At 42.5% G+C, this 24,051-nt stretch overlaps 1 protein-coding gene across 7 annotated transcripts in view; it reads right to left on the bottom strand.

Annotated features, from left to right (window-relative positions):
- The window catches only part of LOC126983547 (HCLS1-associated protein X-1-like), a 110,102-nt gene extending 86,308 nt beyond the window's left edge, over nucleotides 1-23,794 (bottom strand). For 3 of the 7 annotated variants that reach the window (XM_050836334.1, XM_050836343.1, XM_050836325.1), the window contains exons 1-2: nucleotides 23,535-23,763; nucleotides 19,764-19,856 (exon numbers count right to left, since the gene is read on the bottom strand). In XM_050836334.1, coding sequence (XP_050692291.1) covers nucleotides 19,764-19,856; nucleotides 23,535-23,572 — 131 coding nt within the window. In that variant the 5' untranslated portion in view covers nucleotides 23,573-23,763. Of the gene's footprint in view, nucleotides 1-19,763; nucleotides 19,857-23,534 lie in introns of all 7 variants that reach the window. The other 4 variants (XM_050836371.1, XM_050836359.1, XM_050836351.1 and 1 more) reach the window with 4 other exon arrangements.
- Between the last annotated feature and the right edge of the window lie 257 nt (nucleotides 23,795-24,051).

The following is a 24,051-nucleotide window of genomic DNA, read 5'->3' as shown; positions in this document are numbered from 1 at the left end:
GGACGTGGTGTTGTTGAGAGTTTGTTTAATGTTTTTTGTCTAATACATTGATCTATTCGTTACAAGCTATTTCGCAATACGTATTAGAAAGCATATTCATTTTAACTGTTCTTATCAATTTTAAATGTGTTAATATAGTACATATGTAGTTACTTTTATTTATTTTGATGTTTTACTGTGTATATATATATATATATATATATATATATATATATATATATATATATATATATATATATATATATATATATATATATATATATATATATATATATATATATATATATATATATATATATATATATATATATATATATATATATATATATATATATATATATATATATATATATATATATATATATATATATATATATATATATATATATAGGAGGGGGGGTGGCCGTGAGTATTTCTTAGAAATCAATAGGGGGCATCACGTAAAAATGTTTGAGAACCTCTGCTTTATGAGATCTGTACTCCTACAAAATCACAGGTATTGCCTTGTGCATATTACACAAATATCAAATATAGGGATGAATGCATTCAATAGGGCGACTCACCGTACATCCTTTCATGTAGTTAACTGGCAGAGATGTCAACAACAGGCATAAAGAGAGAGCAAAACTGCCTGCTTAACAGATGCTGATGCTTTACATTTCGAAGATGGTATACACGGACATGCAGGCTGAGTCTAAGGACTCTAATCTGTGGCGTTCCAGATTTGGCTAATGTGTGTGTGTGTGTGTGTGTGTGTGTGTGTGTGTGTGTGTGTATTTATTTCTTGCAATGTGTGTGTGTGTGTGTGTGTGTGTGTGTGTGTGTATTTACCTAGTTTACCTAGTTGTAATTTTACAGGGCCTGGGCTTACGCTCGTGTGGTCCCGTCTCCGTATCTATAATTATCCAACTTTTCCTTGAGACTTTGCACACTCTTCGCCAATACTATTTCTTCACTTAGTCTGTTCCAAACCTCTATATTTCTTTGTGGGAAGCTATATTTCTTTATGTCTCTTGAGCATCTTCCCTTCCTCAACTTTTTACTATGTCCTCTAGTATTCCGGCTGGAAGGTTCTTCTCTTAGTAGCAATTTCTTGTTATCTACTTCTTCCATTTTACTCAATAGCCTATATATTTGTATTAGGTCTCCTCTTTCTCTTCTTTGTTCTAGTGTTGGCAAGTCCATTTCCTTTAGTCTCTCTTCATATGTCAGTCCCTCAGTTCTGGAACCATTTTTTTTGCCATCCTCTGTATTCTTTCTAGTTTTACTATGTGTTTCTTCATATGTGGAGACCACACTGTTTCCGCGTATTCTAGTTTAGGTCTGATCATAGTAGTTATTAATTTTTTCATCATTTCTTTGTCCATGTAGTGGAATGCTATACCTATATTTCTCACCATGTTATATGTATCACCGAAGATCCGATTTATATGACTTCCCGGATGCATATAATCTTGCATTATTACTCCCAGGTCTCTCTCTCCATTTACTTTCTTTAATATTTCACCATCTCCCATTTTATATGTCCATTTTGGTCTTTCTACACTTTTTCCCATTTCCATAACATGACATTTCTTCACGTTGAATTTCATCTCCCATTTCTGACTCCATTTCCAAATCTTGTTTAGGTCTTCTTGCAGCTCCTTGCAGTCTTCACTGTTTCTTATATGTCTTTGCAGTTTAGCATCATCCATGAACAGGCTCATGTAGCTGTTTATTCCCTCTGGCATATCATTAATATAGACTAGGAAGAGTACTGGTGCTAAAACCGACCCCTGGGGCACTCCACTTTCCACCGCTCTCCATTCCGATCTAGTGTCCTTAACCACGGTTCTCATCTCTCTTCCTCTTAAGTAGCTTTCCATCCAGCACTTCATTTTCCCTCTCAATCCTCCTTTATTTTCTAGTTTCCACAGCAGTCTTGAATGTGGAACTTTGTCAAATGCCTTCATTAAGTCTAGGTAAATGCAATCCACCCATTCGTCTCTTTCTTGTAATTTGTCCGTCACTCTTGAGTAAAAGCTCAGCAAGTTTGTCACACATGAGCGGCCTTTCCTAAACCCATATTGATTGTTTGTGATTAGATTATGTTCTTCTAGAAATCTCATCCATTGTTCTTTTATTAATTTCTCACATATTTTGCATACTACACTGGTCAGAGACACCGGTCTGTAATTTAGGGGTTCTTCCTTTTTTCCACTTTTGTATATAGGTACCACTTCTGCCCTCTTCCACTCCCTAGGCACTGTGCCCGTTTTAATTGAGCACCTAATGATGTCATATATCGGGCCAACTAGCTCATTTCTGCATTCTTTAAGTATAAAACCTGAAACTCCATCCGGTCCCACGGCCTTCCCTTCTTCCAATTCCCCCAATAGTTTTTTTTATCTCCTCTTTATCTATTTTGACCTCTTCCATACATCGTCTCTTCTATATCTAGTGCTTTCCTTCACCCTTTGTATCATCAAATTTTCCATCATTAATTCAAGAATCTATTCCCCCATGCCACATCACTACCATTGCTCTCAAACCTCTCCCAGTCAACCTCTTTGCAATTGAAATCGCCAACTACTATTACTCCTTTGTTTGCCTTAAGTAATCTCCTCAAACTCTGTATGGTGTCATCAATCATGTTTTCATAATCTTCTTTACTCCATGATGTAGTTTTTGGTGGTACATATGTTACTGCAATCGTCATCCTTTCTCTGTTCTTGTTTTCCAAGCTTACGCTCACTATCTCTGCTTTTCCCTCTCCATATTCTATTGATTTTACTAATAACTCTTTCTTTATCATTATCACCACTCCTCCTCTGCCTCTGCCCATTCTATCCTTCCTCCACACACTGTATCTTCCATCTAACTCAATTTGGATGTTTTCTTTTAGTTTAGTTTCAGTTAGGCAAACTATCATGGGATCCCTCTCTTTTAGATAATCTTGCAGCTCTAATTTACTAGAGATCAACCCATCTACATTTGCGTACATTATTCTTATTCCCCTCTCTGTATCTTTCTTATCTAGTATTCGCTCCCCTGTCTCTTCTCCCTTATGAACCATTTTTTTATTCGCTCCCCCGAAATTCTCCAAAAAAATGTTTCTTTTTCTTCCTCAGATCTTGCGTTATTTTTTACTTTGGTCTCTGCCAGTAGTTCATTCCATTTCTTCCTTTCTTCTGCATTTCTATTTTTCTTTATATATATATATATATATATATATATATATATATATATATATATATATATATATATATATATATATATATATATATATATATATATATATATATATATATATCCTTACATCCTTCCGTTCCTTTTAGTTTAGTTGTTCTATATAATATGTCTTCGGCTGCCTTTTGTGATTTTAGTTTTAACTTAACTGATCTTGTTTTCCGTTCAACAAATGGACCCATTCTATAAATCTCGTCTACTTCCTCCTCGATACTCTGCCTTTCTGCATCATTTAGGTTCTTGAGCAGGTCTTTGACTGATTTCAGTTCCTCTTTATCCCTTTTTGGTTTATATGTTATATTCTTTTCTTTCATCCCAAAAATAATAACACTTTTTTTTTTTTTGTCTGCTACTTCTCTCACTAATTCTTCATTTTTCTTTAAGGCCTTGACTACCTCTTTCTCCACGTCTTCTTTATCCTCTTTCTTTTGCTGTTCTATTACTACTCTTTGGCTTACATTTGCTTTTTCATTCTCCACTCTCCACGTCTTCACCTCTTCTCTAACTCTTTGTTCTTCTCTGTTTACCAATTCCTTCAAGTTTTCATTTTCTTTTCTTACCACTCCCAAACCTTCCTTTATTGATCTTTCATACTTTGCTACTTTTTCCTTTAGCTCCTCATTTTCCTTGATCAGTTTCTTCTCATTTTCCTCTAGTCGTTTTATCCTATTTCTCAGGTCACTGTGGAATTCTCTATTCTGCTCTTCTTCCTCATCCCTTCTCTTTACCATGTTGATCCATTTATCCAGTTTTCTTTCCATCAGCAGCACTCTCTTATATAATGCCGTCTCATATCTCGCAAAACCAGAGAACCCAGCTGAAGTACCTCCAGCTTCGTACTCACTTTCCTCCTCCTCCTGCTTTTCTTCTTCTGCTTCGTGGCGTGATCCATCCCTGGTCTTCCTCCTTCTCACTCATCGCACTAAACTGCACTAATGTGTGTGTGTGTGTGTGTGTGTGTGTGTGTGTGTGTGTGTGTGTGTGTGTGTGTATTTCTTGCAATGTGTGTATTTATTTATTTCTTGCAATGTGCATGTGTGTGTGTGGGGGGGGGGGGGGGGGTATTTGGGTGTGGGGGGGGGGGGTGAATGTCTTTCTTGCAAAAATGCAATTTTTGGCAGACGGAATCATGCTCCCCTTGCATCCAGCTCACGCCCCCACAGGGGGGTGTACCCCCCAGTTTGGGAGACAATGGCAAAGCATAACACAGCCCGAGGAGCAAGGGACGATGTTCCGTCAGTGTTCCCAGATAACTTAGCTCGTCACAGTTATCAGTTATGTGTTCCAGCTCTGTGTTATAATGTGTCAGACGTCAGTAACATCAGTATAAACATCTCAACTGTTGAAAATATGTGTGTTCTCACGAAATAATTAACATATATTTGATAAAACTGTGTAAATAAAGGGTAAGTAATGACGTCACGAGCTGGCAATACGTGGCCTGGCTGAGCGCACGCTGTGATTGGTCCTAATTTCCCGTGGAGACGAGGTGTTCCAGACTTGGCGAATATGCGTCAAGGCCACCCTAGTGGCTGGTCGGGTCACATCACACACCCTACTCCCTACAGAGGGGAGTGTAGCGGCGTGTTGTCAGCGTGGGGGCTTTTTTCTCTTCTTTTTATTTTTTTTATTTTTTACTTTTTTGTTTTCTCTATCTTTTTTCCTCCCCTCTCTCTCTCTACATTCTTTCTTTCTCATTCTATCTTTCTATCTGTTTCTCTCTTTCTCTTTTTCTTTCTTTGTTTCTCTATCTTTCTCTTTCTTTCTCTCTTTCTTATGTTGTTACTCATTACTTATGTTGTTACTGAGAGGCACGGAAAATTATGGTAAAATGATGTTTCAGTAAGAATTGAAACAAACAAATTGGGGATTACTAGTGTCAAAATTAATGAGGTGAAGGCAGAGCAGTGGGGACAAGTGGGCTGAGGTCTGAACCCTCATTAGGTGGGAGGGGGGGAGGAGGAGGGGGGGAAAAGATGGGAGGGAGGGAGGAGGAGGGAGGGAAAAGATGGGAGGAAACTGAGAGAAGGAAGGCAAGGAAAAAAATACAACTGAAGTTAAAAGTGTGTGTGTGTGTGTGTGTGTGTGTGTATTTACCTAGTTGTGAAAAACAGGAAAAGAACCGTACTAGGCTCGTGCTGTCCCGTCTCCATGACGCTTATTATCCAGTTTGGCTTTAAATTCATGAATCATTTTTGCACACACAGTCTCCTCGTCAAGTCCGTTCCATGTTGTTATGCTTCTATATGGAAAACTGTATTTCTTGATGTCTCTCCTACAGTCGCTCTTTTTCAATTTCTTACCATTGCCTCTTGTCACACTTCTGTCACGTACCACTAGGTCTTCCCTGTCCAATTTCTCCAATCCCTCTTGTATCCTGTACAATGCTATTAGGTCCCCTCTCTCTCTTCTTCTCTCCAGTGTTGTTAGTTCCAATTTCTCCAGTCTTTCTCCATAAGTATGTTCTCACAGAGTTTCTGGTAATTTAGTCACTGCTCTTTGTATTCTTTACAACTTTCTAATTTCCTTCTTCAATCTAGGTGACCACACTAATGCTGCATATTCCAGTCTTGGACGTATCATCGATGTTATTAGTTTCTTCACCATTTCCTCATCTAAATATGTAAATGCTGCTTTTATGTTTCTAAGAAGATTGTATCGGCCGTATTCTCAGTGAATCTCTTCCCCCTTCCCACGAGGAAACAAGGCTTCGTGGACCAAACGGTATTCTCAGTGACGAGGAGTGTCTTTGATGCAGCCTTGTGACAGCGGCGGAAAGAAATGAACTAATTTCCTCTCCTGACGAAGAGGAGGTGAAGGCCCGCTCTTCGCCAATATCTTCGCACATTTAATGCTTTATTACAACATTTTTCCATGTTGCTGTATTATTAATTGGGTATAAGAACAATTTAAATTTTCTAGGCCTTATATAAAAAGTCATAAAATGCAAGAAACATTATTTTTCTGTTTATTCAAGACTTCACGGTTCCTATGATAATTTAAGCCAACGCTGGAACACAGTTTCAACACACCGCCCGCGCCAGGCTCCAGGTTTCAGAACAGCAGCTGCTCCTCGCATATTGTCACAGCCATTTCTTCCTAGGTAAGCACGGATATTGTTTTATAACATGTTTTCTAGGTGTTATGAACGACATGTTTCCCTAGTTTACCTCTGAATAGAAGAAACTATTCCTACTTTCTTCCATATGAACGAACCCAAAATGATGTTGGCTTGTTATATTTTTCAAGCTCGTTGACTTGAGGGGCTATGGAGCCCTGCAGAGGAGCTAGATAGGCCTCATGGACTGTCTAGCTGGTCGGAGGCACGGGTGCATTGTGCAACCCGTAGCCCGAGCCGAACTTAGCATGTGGTAGAACGATACCATGTCAACTACTATTCATAATAGTGCGTAGTTTGGTAAGGATTAGTTACAACAATGCTTACTTTTCTCTTACCCTACACTCTGTGCTTACATTTCTTATCACAATAGATTTATGACACCTTTATTCCCCGTTGAAACCTGTCACTCTGGAACAAATAAGAAAGAAATGATGACATTAAAGATAACAGTTCTGCAGATTTCATGCTACTACCCACTTTTTTTTTCATGATCTGTTTCATGTGCTTTTTGACCATAGTAACTGCTCTCCGAGTCTTGCACCTATTGCCGTGATCTAAAGGTAAGAAGAGTTTGAGGGGTAAATGAAAATTAAGCATTGATTTAATAAATTTTTACTCATATTTTTATCCCAGTTTTTTGCTCTGCCTTCATAGCCCTGGGCACTATTGTATCATATAAATGTGTTGTAGGGGAGGAATAATATTTGGAAGTTTTATTTCATGACCAGTGGACATGGTATTTGTTTAGTTAAAATATTCTAGCTTATTGATTCACCAAAATGTACAAGTTTTGGAGTTTGAAATAGATGATGCAGTGCTTGCTCTCTTATGCTACAAGCTGCTTATCATATTGTGACCATGGGCAATGATTAAAAATCATTTCTGTTTGCAGGGAATGAAACCATGTTTGGCGATGAGATGTACCAATGGTCACAGTGGCAATGGGATGCTGAGCTAGAAGAAATGGATGCCCAACAAGAGGTCCTAGAAAGGAGGTACATGCGACGGCCCCGGCGAGTTGTTCCAGACCACATGAACCTGTTTGTTGCCATGAGTGATAATGAGTTTGTCGACCGATTCCGGTTAAAGAAAGAATCGGTGAACTCAATCGTTCAAGAAATTCAACATGGTCTTCCTGTTACCAATGACAGAAGAGGTTAGTAACTATTACCTAACAGGAAACTGGAGATTGCAGTGCTTCATGACTATTGGAATTACCTTACAGTCCATCTCATTTAAACTCCCATTCATCAGTATAACCCATCTTCTGAGCATAACTGTTAAGTCTTATGGTTTGTTATAATAGTAATGGGTCTTTCATTACACAACCATACTTTGACCACTAAAATGTGACTAATCAGTCCCAAGCTTTATAAAAGAGGCCAGACATGTTTATTTTTGTCACAATATGTGAAAACCTACACAGCCTTCTCCATAAAACTTGTTATCTCGAAATGATGTCCTACTCCTTTCTTCTTTACAGGTAACCCTATGCCACCACATCTGCAGGTCCTGATTACGCTAGCCTGTATGGCAAGTGGAAGCCATCAAGCAGTGATTGGAGACTGTTATGATGTTTCCCAAGCCAGAGTGAGTAGGTGTTTGACTAGAGTTGCTAGGGCCATTGCATTTCTTAGCAACAGATATATACAGTATCCAGCTAGAAATATGCTCTTTAAAGTAATGAACGATTTTCATGCAATTGCTGGAATGCCTGGTGTTGTTGGGTGTATAGACTGCACCCATATTAAAATTCTAAGACCACCGCGTGATGATTCTGACCTGTTCCGATGCAGGAAAGGTTTTTTCTCTTTGAATATTCAAGCCATTTGTGGTCCTGATCTTGTTTTTTATGATATAGTGTCAAGGTGGCCTGGCAGTGTCCATGACAGCAGGATTTTTGAAAACAGTAGGATTTATGATAGGTTACAAGATGGCCAATTGCAGGGTCATCTCTTGGGTGACAGTGGCTACCCCTGTAGGAAGTACCTCTTAACCCCACTAATGAACCCTAATGGACCCCATGAAGAATCCTATAACAGAAGCCACATCAAAACCAGAAACACAATTGATGTCTCTCCTACAGTCGCTCTTCTTCAATTTCTTACCATTGCCTCTTGTCACACTTCTGTCACGTACCACTAGGTCTTCCCTGTCCAATTTCTCCAATCCCTCTTGTATCCTGTACAATGCTATTAGGTCCCCTCTCTCTCTTCTTCTCTCCAGTGTTGTTAGTCCCAATTTCTCCAGTCTTTCTCCATCAGTATGTTCTCACAGAGTTTCTGGTAATTTAGTCGCTGCTCTTTGTATTCTTTACAACTTTCTAATTTCCTTCTTCAATCTAGGTGACCACACTAATGCTGCATATTCCAGTCTTGGACGTATCATCGATGTTATTAGTTTCTTCACCATTTCTTCATCTAAATATGTAAATGCTGCTTTTATGTTTCTAAGAAGATTGTATGTTTCCCCAGTTATCCGGTCTATATGTTTTCCAAAGGATAACTTGTCTGTTATGATCACTCCCAGATCTTTTTCTTCAGTTTTTTTCATGATTCTTTCATTACTCAGAGAGTAGTTCCCCAATATTCGTCTACTGCTCTTACCAAACTCCATCACGCTACACTTCTCTGTATTGAATGTCATTTCCCATTTGCGTGACCATTCGCTTATTCTATCGAGATCTTGGCTCAGGGCTACACAGTCATCTTCATTAGCCACCCGCCTCATTATTTTAGCATCATCATCAAACATATTCATATAGCTTGTCACCCCTTCTGTCATGTCATTAATATAAATTACAAACACAATCGGAGCCAGCACCGATCCTTGGGGGACTCCACTCGTCACTTCCATCCAGCTTGATTTATTATTCCTGATTACTGTTCTCATTTCTCTCTTCGTCAAAAAGTCCACAATCCAATCCAGTATTGAACCTCCCAGACCTCCAACATGATTAAGTTTCCATATCAATCGCTTGTGTGGTACTTTATCAAACTCCTTCTTGAAGTCCTGATACACACAATCTGCCCAACTGTCTCTTTCCTGTATTATATCAATTACTCTTGAATAGAAACTGATCAGATTAGTTACACAAGACCGTCCTCCTCTGAATCCGAATTGGCTATTTGTTAATATACTGATTTCTTCTAAATACTCCACCCATCTGTTTTTTATAATTTTCTCACACATCTTTGCTATTACACTTGTTAATGACACCGGCCTATAGTTCAACGGGTCTTCCTTACTTCCTCCTTTATGTACTGGGACGATGTTAGCCCTCTTCCAGTCTCTCGGTACCTTCCCTTGTGTGTGTGTGTGTGTGTGTGTGTGTGTGTGTGTGTGTATTTACCTAGTTGTATTAACCTAGTTGTAATTTTACAGGGCCTGGGCTTACGCTCGTGTGGTCCCGTCTCCGTATCTATAATTATCCAACTTTTCCTTGAAGCTTTGCATACTCTTCACCGATACTATTTCTTCACTTAGTCTGTTCCAAACCTCTATATTTCTTTGTGGGAAACTATATTTCTTTATGTCTTGAGCATCTTCCCTTCCTCAACTTTTTACTATGTCCTCTAGTATTCCGGCTGGAAGGTTCTTCTCTTAGTAGCAATTTCTTGTTATCCACTTCTTCCATTTTACTCAATAGCCTATATATTTGTATTAGGTCTCCTCTTTCTCTTCTTTGTTCTAGTGTTGGTAAGTCCATTTCCTTTAGTCTCTTCATATGTCAGTCCCTCCAGTTCTGGAACCATTTTTGTTGCCATCCTCTGTATTCTTTCTAGTTTTTTAATGTGTTTCTTCATATGTGGAGACCACACTGTTTCTGCGTATTCTAGTTTAGGTCTGATCATAGTAGTTATTAATTTTTTCATCATTTCTTTGTCCATAAAGTGGAATATTTCTCACCATGTTATATGTGTGTGTGTGTGTGTGTGTGTGTGTGTGTGTGTGTGTGAGACAAAGATGGAGAGAGAGAGAGAGAGAGAGAGAGAGAGAGAGAGAGAGAGAGAGAGAGAGAGAGAGAGAGAGAGAGAGAGAGAGAGAGAGAGAGAGAGAGAGAGAGAGAGAGAGAGAGAGATTGATATTGATATCTTTATTGGCCATTAGGTTTGAGAAATTGCATACAATATAAACATTGTTGATAGGCTCGGTCCATGTAAGCCGAAGATTTAAATAGGACCTGAAAATTATTTACATATAATAAACATAGCAAGGGGCTATGTTAGGCCACCCGAAATTGTATAGAATTTCATGATTGAATACAACACAAATTATAGTTAAAATACATACAAGTATACATAGGCATACCTATTCACTATGTAACGGTCCGAATGTGAATGAACGAGAGAATGTGAGTAAGTCGGTGAGTAACATAGTGAGTAAGTGTAAGCGAGTGCATGAATGAACGAGTGACAGTGAGTAAATGTGAGCAAGTGGGAGCGTGAGTGGATGAGTGAATGAGTGAAAGAGTGAATGGGTAGCTGAGGAATGTAAGTGCGTAAAAGGTTATGAGAAGATAACACGGCGAGCGAATGAGCGAATATATGAACGAGTTACTGAAATCCCTCATCCCAAAGCCTCGAACCCCTCTAAGAAACCAATAACTAGTTAGTTAGGTAGGGTTTGATTGTAATGCCGAGAGGGAGTCAGGTGAAGAAGGGGGAGGAGCTTAGCGAGGAGCAGAGGCGAGAAGGCGAGGGCAAGGAGACCCACGAGTCAGTGAGGAGGAAGAGACCAGAAGCGAGAGAGGTGGGGAGACGAGCACCACGGCAGCAAGCCAGAAGCTTGGAGGACGCACACACCGCCCACGGCCTGCTGTGTGAGGCGGGCTAGCAGGAGACGAGCAGCAGCCCTAGCAAGGAAAGGCAGCGAGTTCGAGTTGGAGTTGAGAGCGGTGACCACCTCTCCACTCAGCCCCCCCCCCGAAAAACCACCCACGGCCTGCGGGGTGAGACGGACTACAGGATGGGAACTTGTATGGCGGGGTAACCTGCCCCTCGACTGTCCTGGGGGCTCCAATACCACTGCCCCAAGCTGCTCCCTACATCAAAGGGGCGCCCGCCTCTTCATACCACCCGAGCCGCTCCATCTCTACATCAAGCGGCGCCCGTCTGTCCAGCACCAGGACCGCCCATTCCCATCGTGGACGTCCTCTGCCGAGCCCGACACTCACGCCAGCTCCTCCTCCTCCTCCTCCGCATCCAGCAACTACAGAGCTAAGCATTCTGTGTATTCCCCAAATCTCCCTTGTGCCGGTAGTTAGCTAGTTTAGAGGCCTACAGCCTGTCGGTCATTCATTTTTTTTTTCATATTTTTTATTAGCACTCCGCTAACCTTTAAAGTAAACCAAATACATATTTATATATAACCTTACTGAGTGTTATCATTTGGAGCCTGTTTTGCTGCTCATTGGAAATTACTGAACCATACACACATCCCCTCCATAGTACATTATCACCATCCAGTTTCTTAATGCTGTCTCAAAAGTGGTTCCCACGGAAATCCTCCCACCCTCCATAAGTAACCACACAAGTAACGCCCTTCTGGTCACAAACTTCGGAACGAGTGTACACTTGTCCTGAGGCCTTAACATCCGGGACCAGCGCTCGACAACTACCACGCTACCACATAACATCATAACCCTAGTGGTTGTCATAAAAAGGGATGTAGCTTTCATTTATTTATTTAATTTAATTTTTTTTTTTTTCTCTAATTTTCCATGCTACAACTACATATACTATTATTTACACTGGACACAGTATAGTTTTGTCATTCTGTTAGGACAAAAGAAATCCAAGTAATTCACACAAAAAAATAGAAAAAATATAACATTACGAAATATTCTGAGAATTATTGATACTTATCAAACAATGCTTTTGTTAGTTTACATTTAAATACATTTATATTATTATAATTTAAAAACTCTTCTGATAAATTATTCCAAATGTTGGCTCCTCTTGACATGACACTTTGCTGGGCGTGAGTTGTTCTACATAACGGTACACGTAAAATACATTGTCTTCTAGTGGTGGTGTAGGTGATTATAGTTTAGCCAGGCTCAATATCACAGGAATTTAAAGATTTGTATACAGACAAGCAGCTCTGTAAATATATTATGTCTGGAACTTTAAGAAGTTTTAAATCTCTGAAAATATGATTGGTGTGTTCATAGCGTTTTTTAAAAGACATTATTCGTAGCAGTTTTTTTTGATTGGTAAAGAGGCTGTCAGTGTAAGTCTTATATGCTCCTCCCCATATAGCACAGCAATACAAAAAGTGTGGATATACTTAAGTATACGTTAAAAAGCTTATTTACATCATAAATTGCTTCATCATTATTCCAGTTAAGATCTGTTAAGTCAAGTTTAAAGGATTCTATTGAATCATCGGTAATTCTCCTTGTTGGAAAAGTAACCAAGTTGGGAGAGTTCTTTTTACTTGTTGAAAATGAGGCAAAGATAGGGAAATGATCGTTTATTGAGCTGTAGATAATCCCACTGGTTAGGTAGTTTTCAAAGTCATTAGTCCAAATGTGGTCAATTATTGTAGCCAAATCTTTGGTGACACGAGTTGGTTAATAGTGGAAAAGAAAGAATAACTATTAAATGTGTTAACTAGTGTTTGAGCATTTTTTTCATTATAGTTCAAAATATTAATATTAAAGTCACCCATAACATATACAGGTATCCTAGGCGCTGAAAGTGAAGCAATAATATTAGTGTTAGATATGAAAAAATCATCCAGATTAGAATTTGGGGGTCTGTAAATCATGCCAATTATAAATCTGTGTGGCCGAGTTATTTCTAAGAATAAAGATTCAGTGTGGGGTAATAGCAGAGGTAAATCATCGAGTCTACGGGCCTGAATACATTGCTGAGATATACTGCAACACCTCCACCTCGCGTACTGTTGTTGTTAAAGTACTTACAATATCCATCAATGGCAAAGAGATCACAGATGGCACCATTGAGCCGTGTCTCACAGAAACCTAGGACATCGTAATTCATATTATCTTCATTAATACATTGCTCAATACATCTGTCAAGATGGAGTGGTAGACTACTAATATTAAATGCTAACATATTTATACATGGGGATTCAGGATTGGGTTTATGAGTATCATCGCTGAAGTAATAGTTAGAGTTGGGTTCACTTAACTTACAATAAACAGATAGGTTGTTGTCTGTGTCATCATAGCATTTATATGGATTATATATAAGATTATTTATCACATTTAAAGGAAAATTGTATTCTATATCATCGCTGAGAACAGAGGCAAGGTCTGTATTACTTAGGTTTGCAAAAGGGAAATGATTCTGATCCATACTACTATGGAAAAATACAATGAAGAGATTTGATTTGATCTACCAATAAGGGGTATTACTTAGGCTTTGGGCATGAGCTCCTCCTTGGTGGGCACCCGCAGCCGAGCGATTCCCTTCAGGTCCTGGGACAGCAGGAGCTCCAAGGAGGCGACCGGGCCCCCCAACAACCCCGGCAGGGTCCGGAGAGACGATATCAGCAGCAGGTCCATGGGGCAAGGCACGGCCACCAACTGAAGCCACACCAGCGCCAACAGCGGCAGAGACAGCAGCGCCGGCACCCATGACGTCAGTAGCAGCTGCTTCATTGGAGTCGTTGTTGTTTACAGTTGAGTTCTCGTTGGCGGCAGTTATGTTGATGGTTCTGTCTTTTATGATCAGTTTCGTGTGACGAAAATAAGCAATTTTCCCTTCGCTCCTCGCTTGTTTTAGTAGAGGGAGTTGTGCTTTCTTCACCTCCTGTGAGGCGGGACATAAGTCTTCGTTGACATAGAGGCCTGAACCCCGAAGCTTTGAGACGTTTCTTATGACCACTTCATGGTCACAAAACCTTGTGAAGCGGGTAATTATGGGTCGTTGGTGATTCGGGTAGTGTTGCCCCACTCGATGAGCACGTTCAAGTTGTATATTTGGCAGCTGTAGTTTGTCTTCCAACAAGCAACTTACTTTCTTGGCTGATTGTTCCCAAGTTTCATTGGTTCCTCTTCAATTCCCATAAACTGGAGATTATTCTGTCTATTGTATTCTTCTTGATAGTCACATCTTTCTTTAAGTACAGCAGTAGATTTAAGACTTGCCTGTAGGTCGTCGGAGAGCTTGGTAATCAGCAGTTTGTCGTTCTTGATTTCCTGTTTCAGTTGACTGACTTGGTGTTTCAGGTCGTCTGCTTCATTTTGTGAGAATTCCAGGCTGGTCCTTAACCCTTAAATGGGAACGTGACTCCAGGTGGAGTCACGACTTCCTGGTTTTGAAAGGCGCGCTATTTTTTCACTCGCACCTTGCTACAAAGCTTGTGTGGGAGAGTTGATCGTCAGTGTGTCATCAGACCTTGAGGGAAACAGATGTGCTCCACGCTGGAGTTGCTCCTTCTATCCTAAGTAAGGGCTGTGACGCCAGCTGGACCCACACTGTCCGTTTGTTAATTTTTTTTTAGGGGGAACGTAGGGGGGGACAACATTGTTTATAGGCCTGTATATGTGATATACAAGGCCTTAGTACCTGTACCTCATGCTAAATATGTTCTGTGGCACTTGATAAGAGTTCTCTGGGAAAGCAACCGCTCGTAGTGATAGGTTTCGCCGGTTGTTCATGCACCAACTTGATGGAAATGGCAAAACCATGTGCTATGAAGAGGCTGGAGAATCCTAACCTCAGCAGAACACTGGTGACAACTATCAAAAGCTGCTTCAACATTGTTGAAGTTAAGTCCAGCAGCCTACACCACCATCAGGCAAGAAAAGGTGCCACATTTGCCCGTGGAAGACTGCAAGCAAATGTAGAACAGTTTGCGCAAGGTGCAACAAGGTAACCTGTCAGCGACACTATGAGATCCACTGCACAGACTGCCAAGATATGTAAATAAATGTTTGTATATTCACGGAAAATATATTTTGTATTTTGATCATAGGTAATTTTGCTGGTATGCATATTCTGTTTATTTACTTGCTTATTTACAAAAAAAAAATACAGAAATTATCATTTTCAGTTATTTCTAATGGTATATTCAAGGAATGTTATTATCATAAATTATTTTGTGTGTATGCATTTTGTGTTTATTTATAAAACCACATGCAAGAATTGTTCATTTTCATTTGGTCAGAGCACCACATTTGGATTGCAGGATAGACTTTTTACACCATTTACTTGAAAGAGCAATGTACCATTTTAGTTTGAGAATATTAAATTTTCTTACTTTTCTTTTCGAAGGATTCTTGTTTATACATTATATGGCAAAGTCACTATTTTTTTCAATAAATTTTTTGTAATAAATCATGAAAATTAAATATGATCATAAATTTCCTTGTTTTTACTTTCATTGTCCTACAAGATGTTTTCTTTTTCAATTCTGATGCAGTGTAACTCAATAAAGATGATCCATATATTTTTTTTTAAATATTTTTGCAGTGGGTCCAAATGGAGTCACGGCTCCACTAGTGTGAGTCAATTTGGGCGCTACCGTTTAAGGGTTAAGTCTTGTACTGTTGTTTGTAGTTGCTTGCATTGCTCACGGATTTCTTTCATGAACAATTCCATGGCACCTTGGTATGCTTGCTCTTGTGATGCCAACAAAGTCTTCAGAACAGAGGTGTCCATAGTGAGTCAGACAGCAGTGGGTTGGCATGCCAGGTTAAGTACGGGTGGAGCAGCCAGGGAACACGTCCGCTCGCTACGGCACTCAAAGAGAGAGAGAGAGAGAGAGAGAGAGAGAGAGAGAGAGAGATGTGCGAGGCCTCCGCACCAACATCGGGGACCTGACCCACAGCTTTGTCCTGAGGCACCGCGTGGACATAACTGTGGTGACTGAAACGTGGCTCAACAGTGAGGCGGAGTTATCCTTCAGCAGGATTCCAGGCTACACCCACTGGATCAGGAGAGACCAGCAGGGAAGACAAGGCGGCGCTGTGGCAGTGTGCCTCAAGGAAGGAGTGCAGGCCCAGAGACTTGAAGTAGAGACACCACCCACGACAGAGGCGGTGTTTCTCAAAGTAATTCTGGCAGATGGCACTGCCCTCCTCCTGTGTGGCATGTACCGCCCCCCAAGGCAAGGGCCTGCCCCCCTGGATTTTCTGACGGAGCAAATGGACAACCTGCTGACTCGCCATCGCTGCAGGCACATCCTAATCGTGGGCGACTTAAACCAGCACATGGAGGGAGCCGCCTACGAGAATCTCCTGACGGTGAAGGGTCTGACAGATCATGTCACTTTCCCAACCCATGAGCGAGGCAGGATGCTGGACCCCGTTATCTCGGACCTGGAAAAAGGCAGGGTCACGTGCCAACAGCTTGGGCCGGTTGGCAGCTCTGACCACCACGCCATCCTGACCCAAGCAGACGTGGGCGTGGCGCGGGATGAGGCCACTTCCCACACCATCTGGCTGTGGGACAGAGCTGACTGGCCCTCCCTTAAAAGAGACCTGCAGCAGACAGACTGGCACACCCTTCTGTCTGGGCGAGCAGAGCCCATGGCGAAGGCCTTTACTGAACGGCTCAAAGTTCTCCAACGAGAGCACATCCCACACCGCCAGTACACCTCCAAGCCCACCGATCAGCCCTGGTTTGGTTACCGCTGCCGCCTTGTTGCAGAAAGAAAATATTCTGCGTGGCTCCGCTACAAAAGGAGCCCAACGCGCCGCAACAAAGCCCTGCATCGAGCGGCGTGCAAAAATATGGTGGCCACCAGTAAATGGGCGAAACGGAGGTGGGAAAGAGACCTCTGCACCAAGCTGTGCGGGCCAGGGGTGGGCAGCAAGACCTGGTGGACCCTTGTTAAGGAAAAGCAAGGCAGCAGCCACCAAGAAACAATCCCTCCCCTCACCAAGCAGGACAGCACCACAGCCACCAGCAGCAGGGAGAAGGCAGAGCTCCTGGCTGACCTTATCTCTGCTAAGATGTCCGTCGCCGACCCCACCAGACTTCCACCACAACTGCCACAGGAATGCAACCAGACCCTGACAGAGGTTGTGGTACACCGGGAGCAAGTGGCGCGCCTTCTAAGAGCGGTGGATGTCAGGAAGGCCACTGGTCCTGACAACGTTAGCCCACATGTGCTGCGTCACTGCTCCAGTGAGCTGGCAGGATCCCTCTCGGAGGTGTTCGGGGCCTGTGTCCGGGAGAACACCTGGCCCTCTATATGGAAGGAGGCTCGCGTGGTGCCGGTTCACAAAAAGCGGGCCAGATCTGACCCTGCCAACTACAGGCCTATCTCCCTCCTGTCTGTAGTTGGAAAAATCTTTGAGAGAATAGTGGTGGAGGCCATCACCCACCACCTCGAGAACAACGCCCTCATCACTGACCAGCAGTTTGGGTTCAGATCTGGCCGCTCCACTTCAGACCTCCTGCTGCTCCTCTCCAGGGATTGGCAGGACTCACTAGACACCGGCCTGGATACCATTGTCGTCGCTCTCGACATCGCGGGTGCTTTTGACCGGGTGTGGCACGCGGGCTTGCTGGAAAAGCTTCGTGCCAAAGGCATCCAAGGACACCTGCTGATGCTGATGAGCGACTACCTTTAAGGAAGAAACCTCCACGTCATCAGCGGCGGCCAGCAGTCCAAGGACCTCCCAGTGGGTGCCTCAGTCCCTCAGGGATCTGTGCTGGGACCTGTCCTCTGGAATCTGTACATCGACGACCTTCTCAGGAGTCTGCCAGCAGTCTCTGCATATGCCGACGACTGCACGCTCTCCCTCTCCTACCCTTGCCAAGAAAGCCAGCAAGCGGTTGCTGACGTCAACCAGCAACTACGCTTGATACGGGAATGGGGGGAGCGCTGGCAGGTGAACTTTGCTCCTGAAAAGACTCAGGCAATGGTGATCTCTCAGTCCCCGGCAGCCACACAAGCTGTCGAAGGAAGTGATGTTTGGCTCCGTCACCCTCCCGCTCCAGGATTACGTCAGGATCCTCGGAGTGGACTTGGACCGAGAGCTGCGCTTCGACTGCCACCTGAAACACGTCGCCCACCAAGCCACCCTACGTGTCTCTGCCCTTCGCAGAGTGGCTAATTTCCTCGACAAGCGAGGAATTATGCTCCTCTACAAGGCCCAGGTAAGACCCTACCTGGAGTACGGGGCTCTGACCTGGATGTCCAGCGCTGCCTCACACCTGCAGAGACTGGACAAGGTGGAGCGACGGGTGCAGCGACTGTTACAGGAGAACAACCCCCAGCCGCCCCCTCAGGATATTATACCTCTAGACACTCTGGAGCACCGCCGGGACGTCGCTGCGCTGGTGGTGTTCCACAAGGCCCAGGTACAAGGAGTACCACACCTGGCGAGGCTGAGGCTCCCCCCACGAGAGGCTGTGAAAGATACGAGAACGGTACTCTCCAGCCACAAGCAGGTCGGGGTGCCGAGGTCACGCACCAGCCAGCACCAGAGGACCTTCACCTCCAGGGTGTCCCGCCTGTGGAACACGTTCACGGCAGCAGGGCCAACAGTGAGGGAAATGTCCACCCAGCAGGTAAAAGTGGCTGCTCAAAGGTGGCGAAGAACATGCCCCACACCACTAGTGATGCTAAATACACAGTGAACAAGTGTAAAGGGCTTTTGAAATAATGCACAAGAAAAAAAGTGACATTTTAAGCCCTAAAAAGTGCACAGTGAAACATAAGCTTCTCGTTACGAACGATCACATAAAGTGTCGTCGGCAAAAACAAATATGTTGTGTACTACAGATTGTCAGTTTAAATAAAAAGAGAGAGAGAGTGTGTGTGTCACCTGTCCTCAGGGGCTGACCTCACACTCTCATCAGAAGAAATTTTGGGGCCATTAAGACAGGGACGAGGAGGGGCGGGGAAGGCAGGTACGGGGAGAGTGAGGAGCTATAGACGATGAATTGGTAAAAAAAATTGAAAAGATTAGAAAAACAGAAAGCCCAGCTCAGGTGTTCATGTGACAATGGCTGTGACTGTACAAGAAGCTTCATTTGGTGTCCACCCCAGACCTTGCAGTAGAAGGTAAGAGGAGGAAAAAGTTATGCATATCTCTCGGGTTTTACATAAGTTAGAGAAAGGTGATGAGATATGAAAGGAAAATAACTTATGAAAGAAAATTTTGGGAAAACTGGATGTTTTTTTGTTTTTTTACAACAAAGGAGACAGCTCAAGGGCACAAAAAAAAGGAAACAATAATAAAAATAAAAGCCCACTGCTCGCTGCTCCTATAAAAAGAAACAAAAGAGGTGGCCGAAAGCGAGGTCTTATACCCAAAATAATATGGTAATTCCATTGATGCTTATGGTCTATCTGTATTGATGATTAAAGATAAAACAATACAAGACAAAGTCAGTGTTTTTAAGATTTACAGTAATTATATTTATCAATTTAACAGCTCATCTTTATGTAAATAAACAACAAAACATCAACTAGAACTCACGAGTCTGAAGAGTCTTTCATGTTTGTGGAGTCTCTCTGTTCAACAATCTCATCCCAAGTTGGGCCTCCAAAGGGGTTGCCATCTGCTCCTGGTCTGAAAAATGCAATGAAACAATACTATCTGCACTTTGAGCAAACTATTTTATCAGTTAGCCAAAAGATTGAGGGACAGTCTAGTTTTCAAGAGTTGTGGTGCAAACAAAGTTTCCCTGTGTAAGGTTTACCATTTCTTTCAATCTACATCTGCACTGTCTGGTCTCCTTGCAGGAACTTCCCTCAGAGGGTTTGTAATAGCAGAAGCATCTCCAACTTTCCCTGTTCCAGCACTCCCTCTCAGCAAACCCAAGCCTTCGCTTCCCAGCTCTCCCTCCAGCACTCATTCGCTATATTGATCCACTTCACTGGTGGTCACTCGGACACTCTCTCAGTCTTGCTCTCATACACTCTTTGCAAAGTCATCCTCATCACCGAAGTCATCCTCAAGCTATATTTTTTTATTCATTCATCTTTGATGCCTGCTCCTAGGAGCTCCCACCAGGGGATGGCCATGGCAGAAGAGTTTCCATCTTTCTCTATCCAGACACTCCTTCCTTGCCTGCTCAAAGTTTCTCAAGGACCTTTCCCCCCTCTCCCTAACGTATTCCTGCACCCTATCTCTCTATTTCACTGAAGGTCATCCTCTAACATTTCTTCCCTCTATCTCACTCACATACACCTTCCTGGTCATCTTACTCTCCTCCATTCGCTCCATGTGGCCAAACCACTTTAAAGTCTGTCGCTTCACTTCTTCCACCACTCCACACTTCTTCCCTTCACCCCTGTGACACATTCCAAAACGCTCATACACACTTTCATTACTCATTCCATCCATTCTACTCACACCACAAGCACTCCTCAAATAACTCATTTCCACTGCCTGCACTCTAGACCTCTGACTTTCATTCCAGGCCCACATTTCACTTGCATATGTGAGGGTTGGTACTATTACTGTATTTCTCAAATCCCTCTTTACCTCCATGCTCACACTTCTGCCATTCATGATACATCCCAAAGACCCTACCACCCTTCTTCCTTGCAATGCCCTTTCTCTTGTCTCTCCTTCTGTACCACCATGCTTACACATAACTGATCCAAGGTACTTAAACTCATTAACATGCTCCATTTCTTCACCATTCAAAATTATTTTGCATTCTTTTTCACATTCAATTCCCACTCTATATGGGCATACAAAACCCACAACCTCACTTCTACTCCTCTCATAAACCATCACTTTACTTTTGTTGACATTTACTTTCATCTTTCTCCTTTCACATACACTATCAAAAACACTGACCAAAGCTATATTAAGCATTAGTTAGACCTCATCTTATTATTCAGTTCAGTTCTGGTCATCTTACTATAGAATGGATATCAAAATGGTTAGCAGGGGGGTCAAGGGGGGGCAAAGCCCCCGTTAGCAGGTTGTAGAGTTCGGTTGGAGTAGTTTAAATATGCTCCCCCATCCAAATACCCCGACTTCCCGCGGGTCCCCCAAGATAGTTGGGGGAAGGGGCTGGATCTGGATCCGCTACTGGTGCCGCCTTCATATTATGGTTGAGGGACATGTATTTTGTTTTTTAACTATGATATATGGAGGCGTATTATCGTATTCTGGAGGCGCGGAGTCAATATCCACAATCACCTTGTATACTGGGAACGCGAACCCGTGAAGCAGATTCAAAATGCGGTCAGTAAGGATTCACGTGTTCGAACAGCTTGGGCAGGAGGTTCAAGAGCCTGCACTTGCTCTAGAACCCGCAGTACTGTTTAAGGCGCAGCGTTGAACGGATCACGGTTAGCCGATGGTTTTGCTCGTGTCAGTGATAAACAATGAAGATACACCATGTTTGGTGCCAGGGACTCTACTAGCGGGACAGAAACCTTGCAATGAGGTGACAACCTACTGGCACCAGTGCTAGAGAGAGCATGAGTGTGATGTAGGCGGTTTACGTGGGCGAAGATGGCCTCCGGCGCCACGCCAGACGGTGAGGTGAGCATCGTTTGGTGTGTCCACTACACTTCTCTCCCAAAACAAGCTTGGGGATCCAGTGAGAATGCGTGGTTTCCGTATGGGGAACACTAACTTCGTCACAAACGCTCATTTTAGTGGTGGTGGGAGGAAAATCCCTAAATGTAGATGTAGATGTAGATCTAAATGTAGATCTAGGGAATTTTTATCCCCCCTCCCCCCACTAAAAAAAATACGTGAATGCAACGGATTTCGTGTCCCCCACCCAAAACCCCGCATTCCCACAGGTCCCCAAGCTTGTTTTGGGGGTGAGGGGGGAGTATGGGCAAACACAAATTTTACCCACGATTGTAATCACGATTAATACATCATGTAATCGTAATCGATAACACGATTTTATTGTAATCGTAATTGTGATAATAGGAAGTAATCGTAATCATAATCGATTACATAACATAAGTAATCGTCCCATGTCTGCCATGAAGTTTTTGCACTGCGGGGGATTTTGTCAACACAATGGCAATATTCTAGGATACCGGACATGGGTGTGGTTTTATTAAAATATTTAACTTAAAGTAGCTATCATGTTAATATTTCATGTTATTCTTTCAAATCATGTTGCCTCTCTTTCTATCTTCTATCGATATTTCCACACTGACTGCTCTTCTGAACTTGCTAACTGCATGCCTCCCCCCTTCCCGCGGCCCCGCTGCACATGCCTTTCTACTCATGCTCATCCCTACACTGTCCAAACCCCTTATGCAAGAGTTAACCAGCATCTCCACTCTTTCATCCCTCACGCTGGTAAACTCTGGAACAATCTTCCTTCATCTGTATTTCCTCCTGCCTACAACTTGAACTCTTTCAAGAGGAGGGTATCAGGACACCTCTCCTTCCGAAATTGATCTTTCTTTCGGCCACCTCTTTTAATTCTTTTTTGGGAGCAGCGAGTAGCAGGCTTTTTTTTTTTATTATTGTTTTCTTTTTTTTTTGTGCCCTTGAGCTGCCTCCTTTGTTGTAGAAAAAAAAAAGAAAAAAAAAAGGAACACATGGGAAGTTTTCTACCAAGTTTCATTGAGTAAGTAGATGCATATTTGATAAAGTAACACTCATTCAAAGTGTTGTTTACTTTTGGAAATGGCATAAAAATTCCACAGACTTATGACAAATATGGTGTCAGATTACCACATAGGCCTTAAAATCGTTACAAATGGTATGGTTTTATGTTTATGTACACCATTGTTATTAGAAAATGTGACACAGTCTTTTTTATATATAACTGATCAAATATGGATGAAAAACGGAAACACACGGTTAAAAATTTCTCATGAGCAAATAAATTCTTTCACATCCTGTAATTACCAAACTAGCCAGTTTTGAAAGTGGTATCCAAACCTCATTGGAGTGTTTTGATATGTATTCAATAAAAATGGACATTATTTTTCTAGAGGAGAGATGTACACGAATCACTCCTAGAGCCAGGACCATCCACTGGCTCCCCCTGCACTGCATTCAAGAGAAATGAAATACATGTCAGTATTACCCTCATGCAGGATTTCTTACCAGGATGAGCTCCACAGGGATGGAGCTGCAAACATGCCAACACACCACAGTATATGAGATGACTTAACAATAATGAGGTGTGATCTAAAACACTGTGGAAAGTGTGTTGTAAGCACTAGGGGCATGACTACGTTTAGTCCAGATCTTTACCTAGACAGCTCAGAGGTCTGCTACACTACCCCATTTACCACAACTACTAACCTGTCATGAAACCCGAGCAACCTCCGCAGCCACTCCATGCCGCAGAGGAACGATCACCAGGTTTGAGGTGTGGCAAGCGGCTTTCCTCACTCTTAAATTGATATCTGTGGCTGCAAACAATAAGAACACTATATAAATATGTTTTTCTTCCTCTGCCTTCAGCGGCTGGCCTCGGAGTCGGAGGGTCGGTGTTTGCGTCGCTTTCTCTCCGCTGCCCGAGACCGTGATGACCAACGGTGCCAGATTCTCGTACTTCACCTTTTATGTTTGCTGATTTCCAACCCCAAAACTAATAACTGGCTTGGTATATAGTTAACGTTAAGATGGTTAATTATTGCTGTTTCTTGGCAATAGTTATGGGGCAGACACCGGTATATATGATGCTCCGAGTATGATAATCTGGCAAGGCTGGTGATGACGCAATACTCTCTCTCTCTCTCTCTCTCTCTCTCTCTCTCTCTCTCTCTCTCTCTCTCTCTCTCTCTCTCTCTCTCTCTCTCTCTCTCTCTCTCTCTCT

Source organism: Eriocheir sinensis, chromosome 5, assembly GCF_024679095.1.
Source record: "Eriocheir sinensis breed Jianghai 21 chromosome 5, ASM2467909v1, whole genome shotgun sequence".
NCBI classification, from domain to species: Eukaryota; Metazoa; Arthropoda; class Malacostraca; order Decapoda; family Varunidae; genus Eriocheir; species Eriocheir sinensis.
The sequence above is the reverse complement of the archived record's forward strand: the minus strand, read 5'-3'. Positions and strand labels throughout refer to the sequence as shown.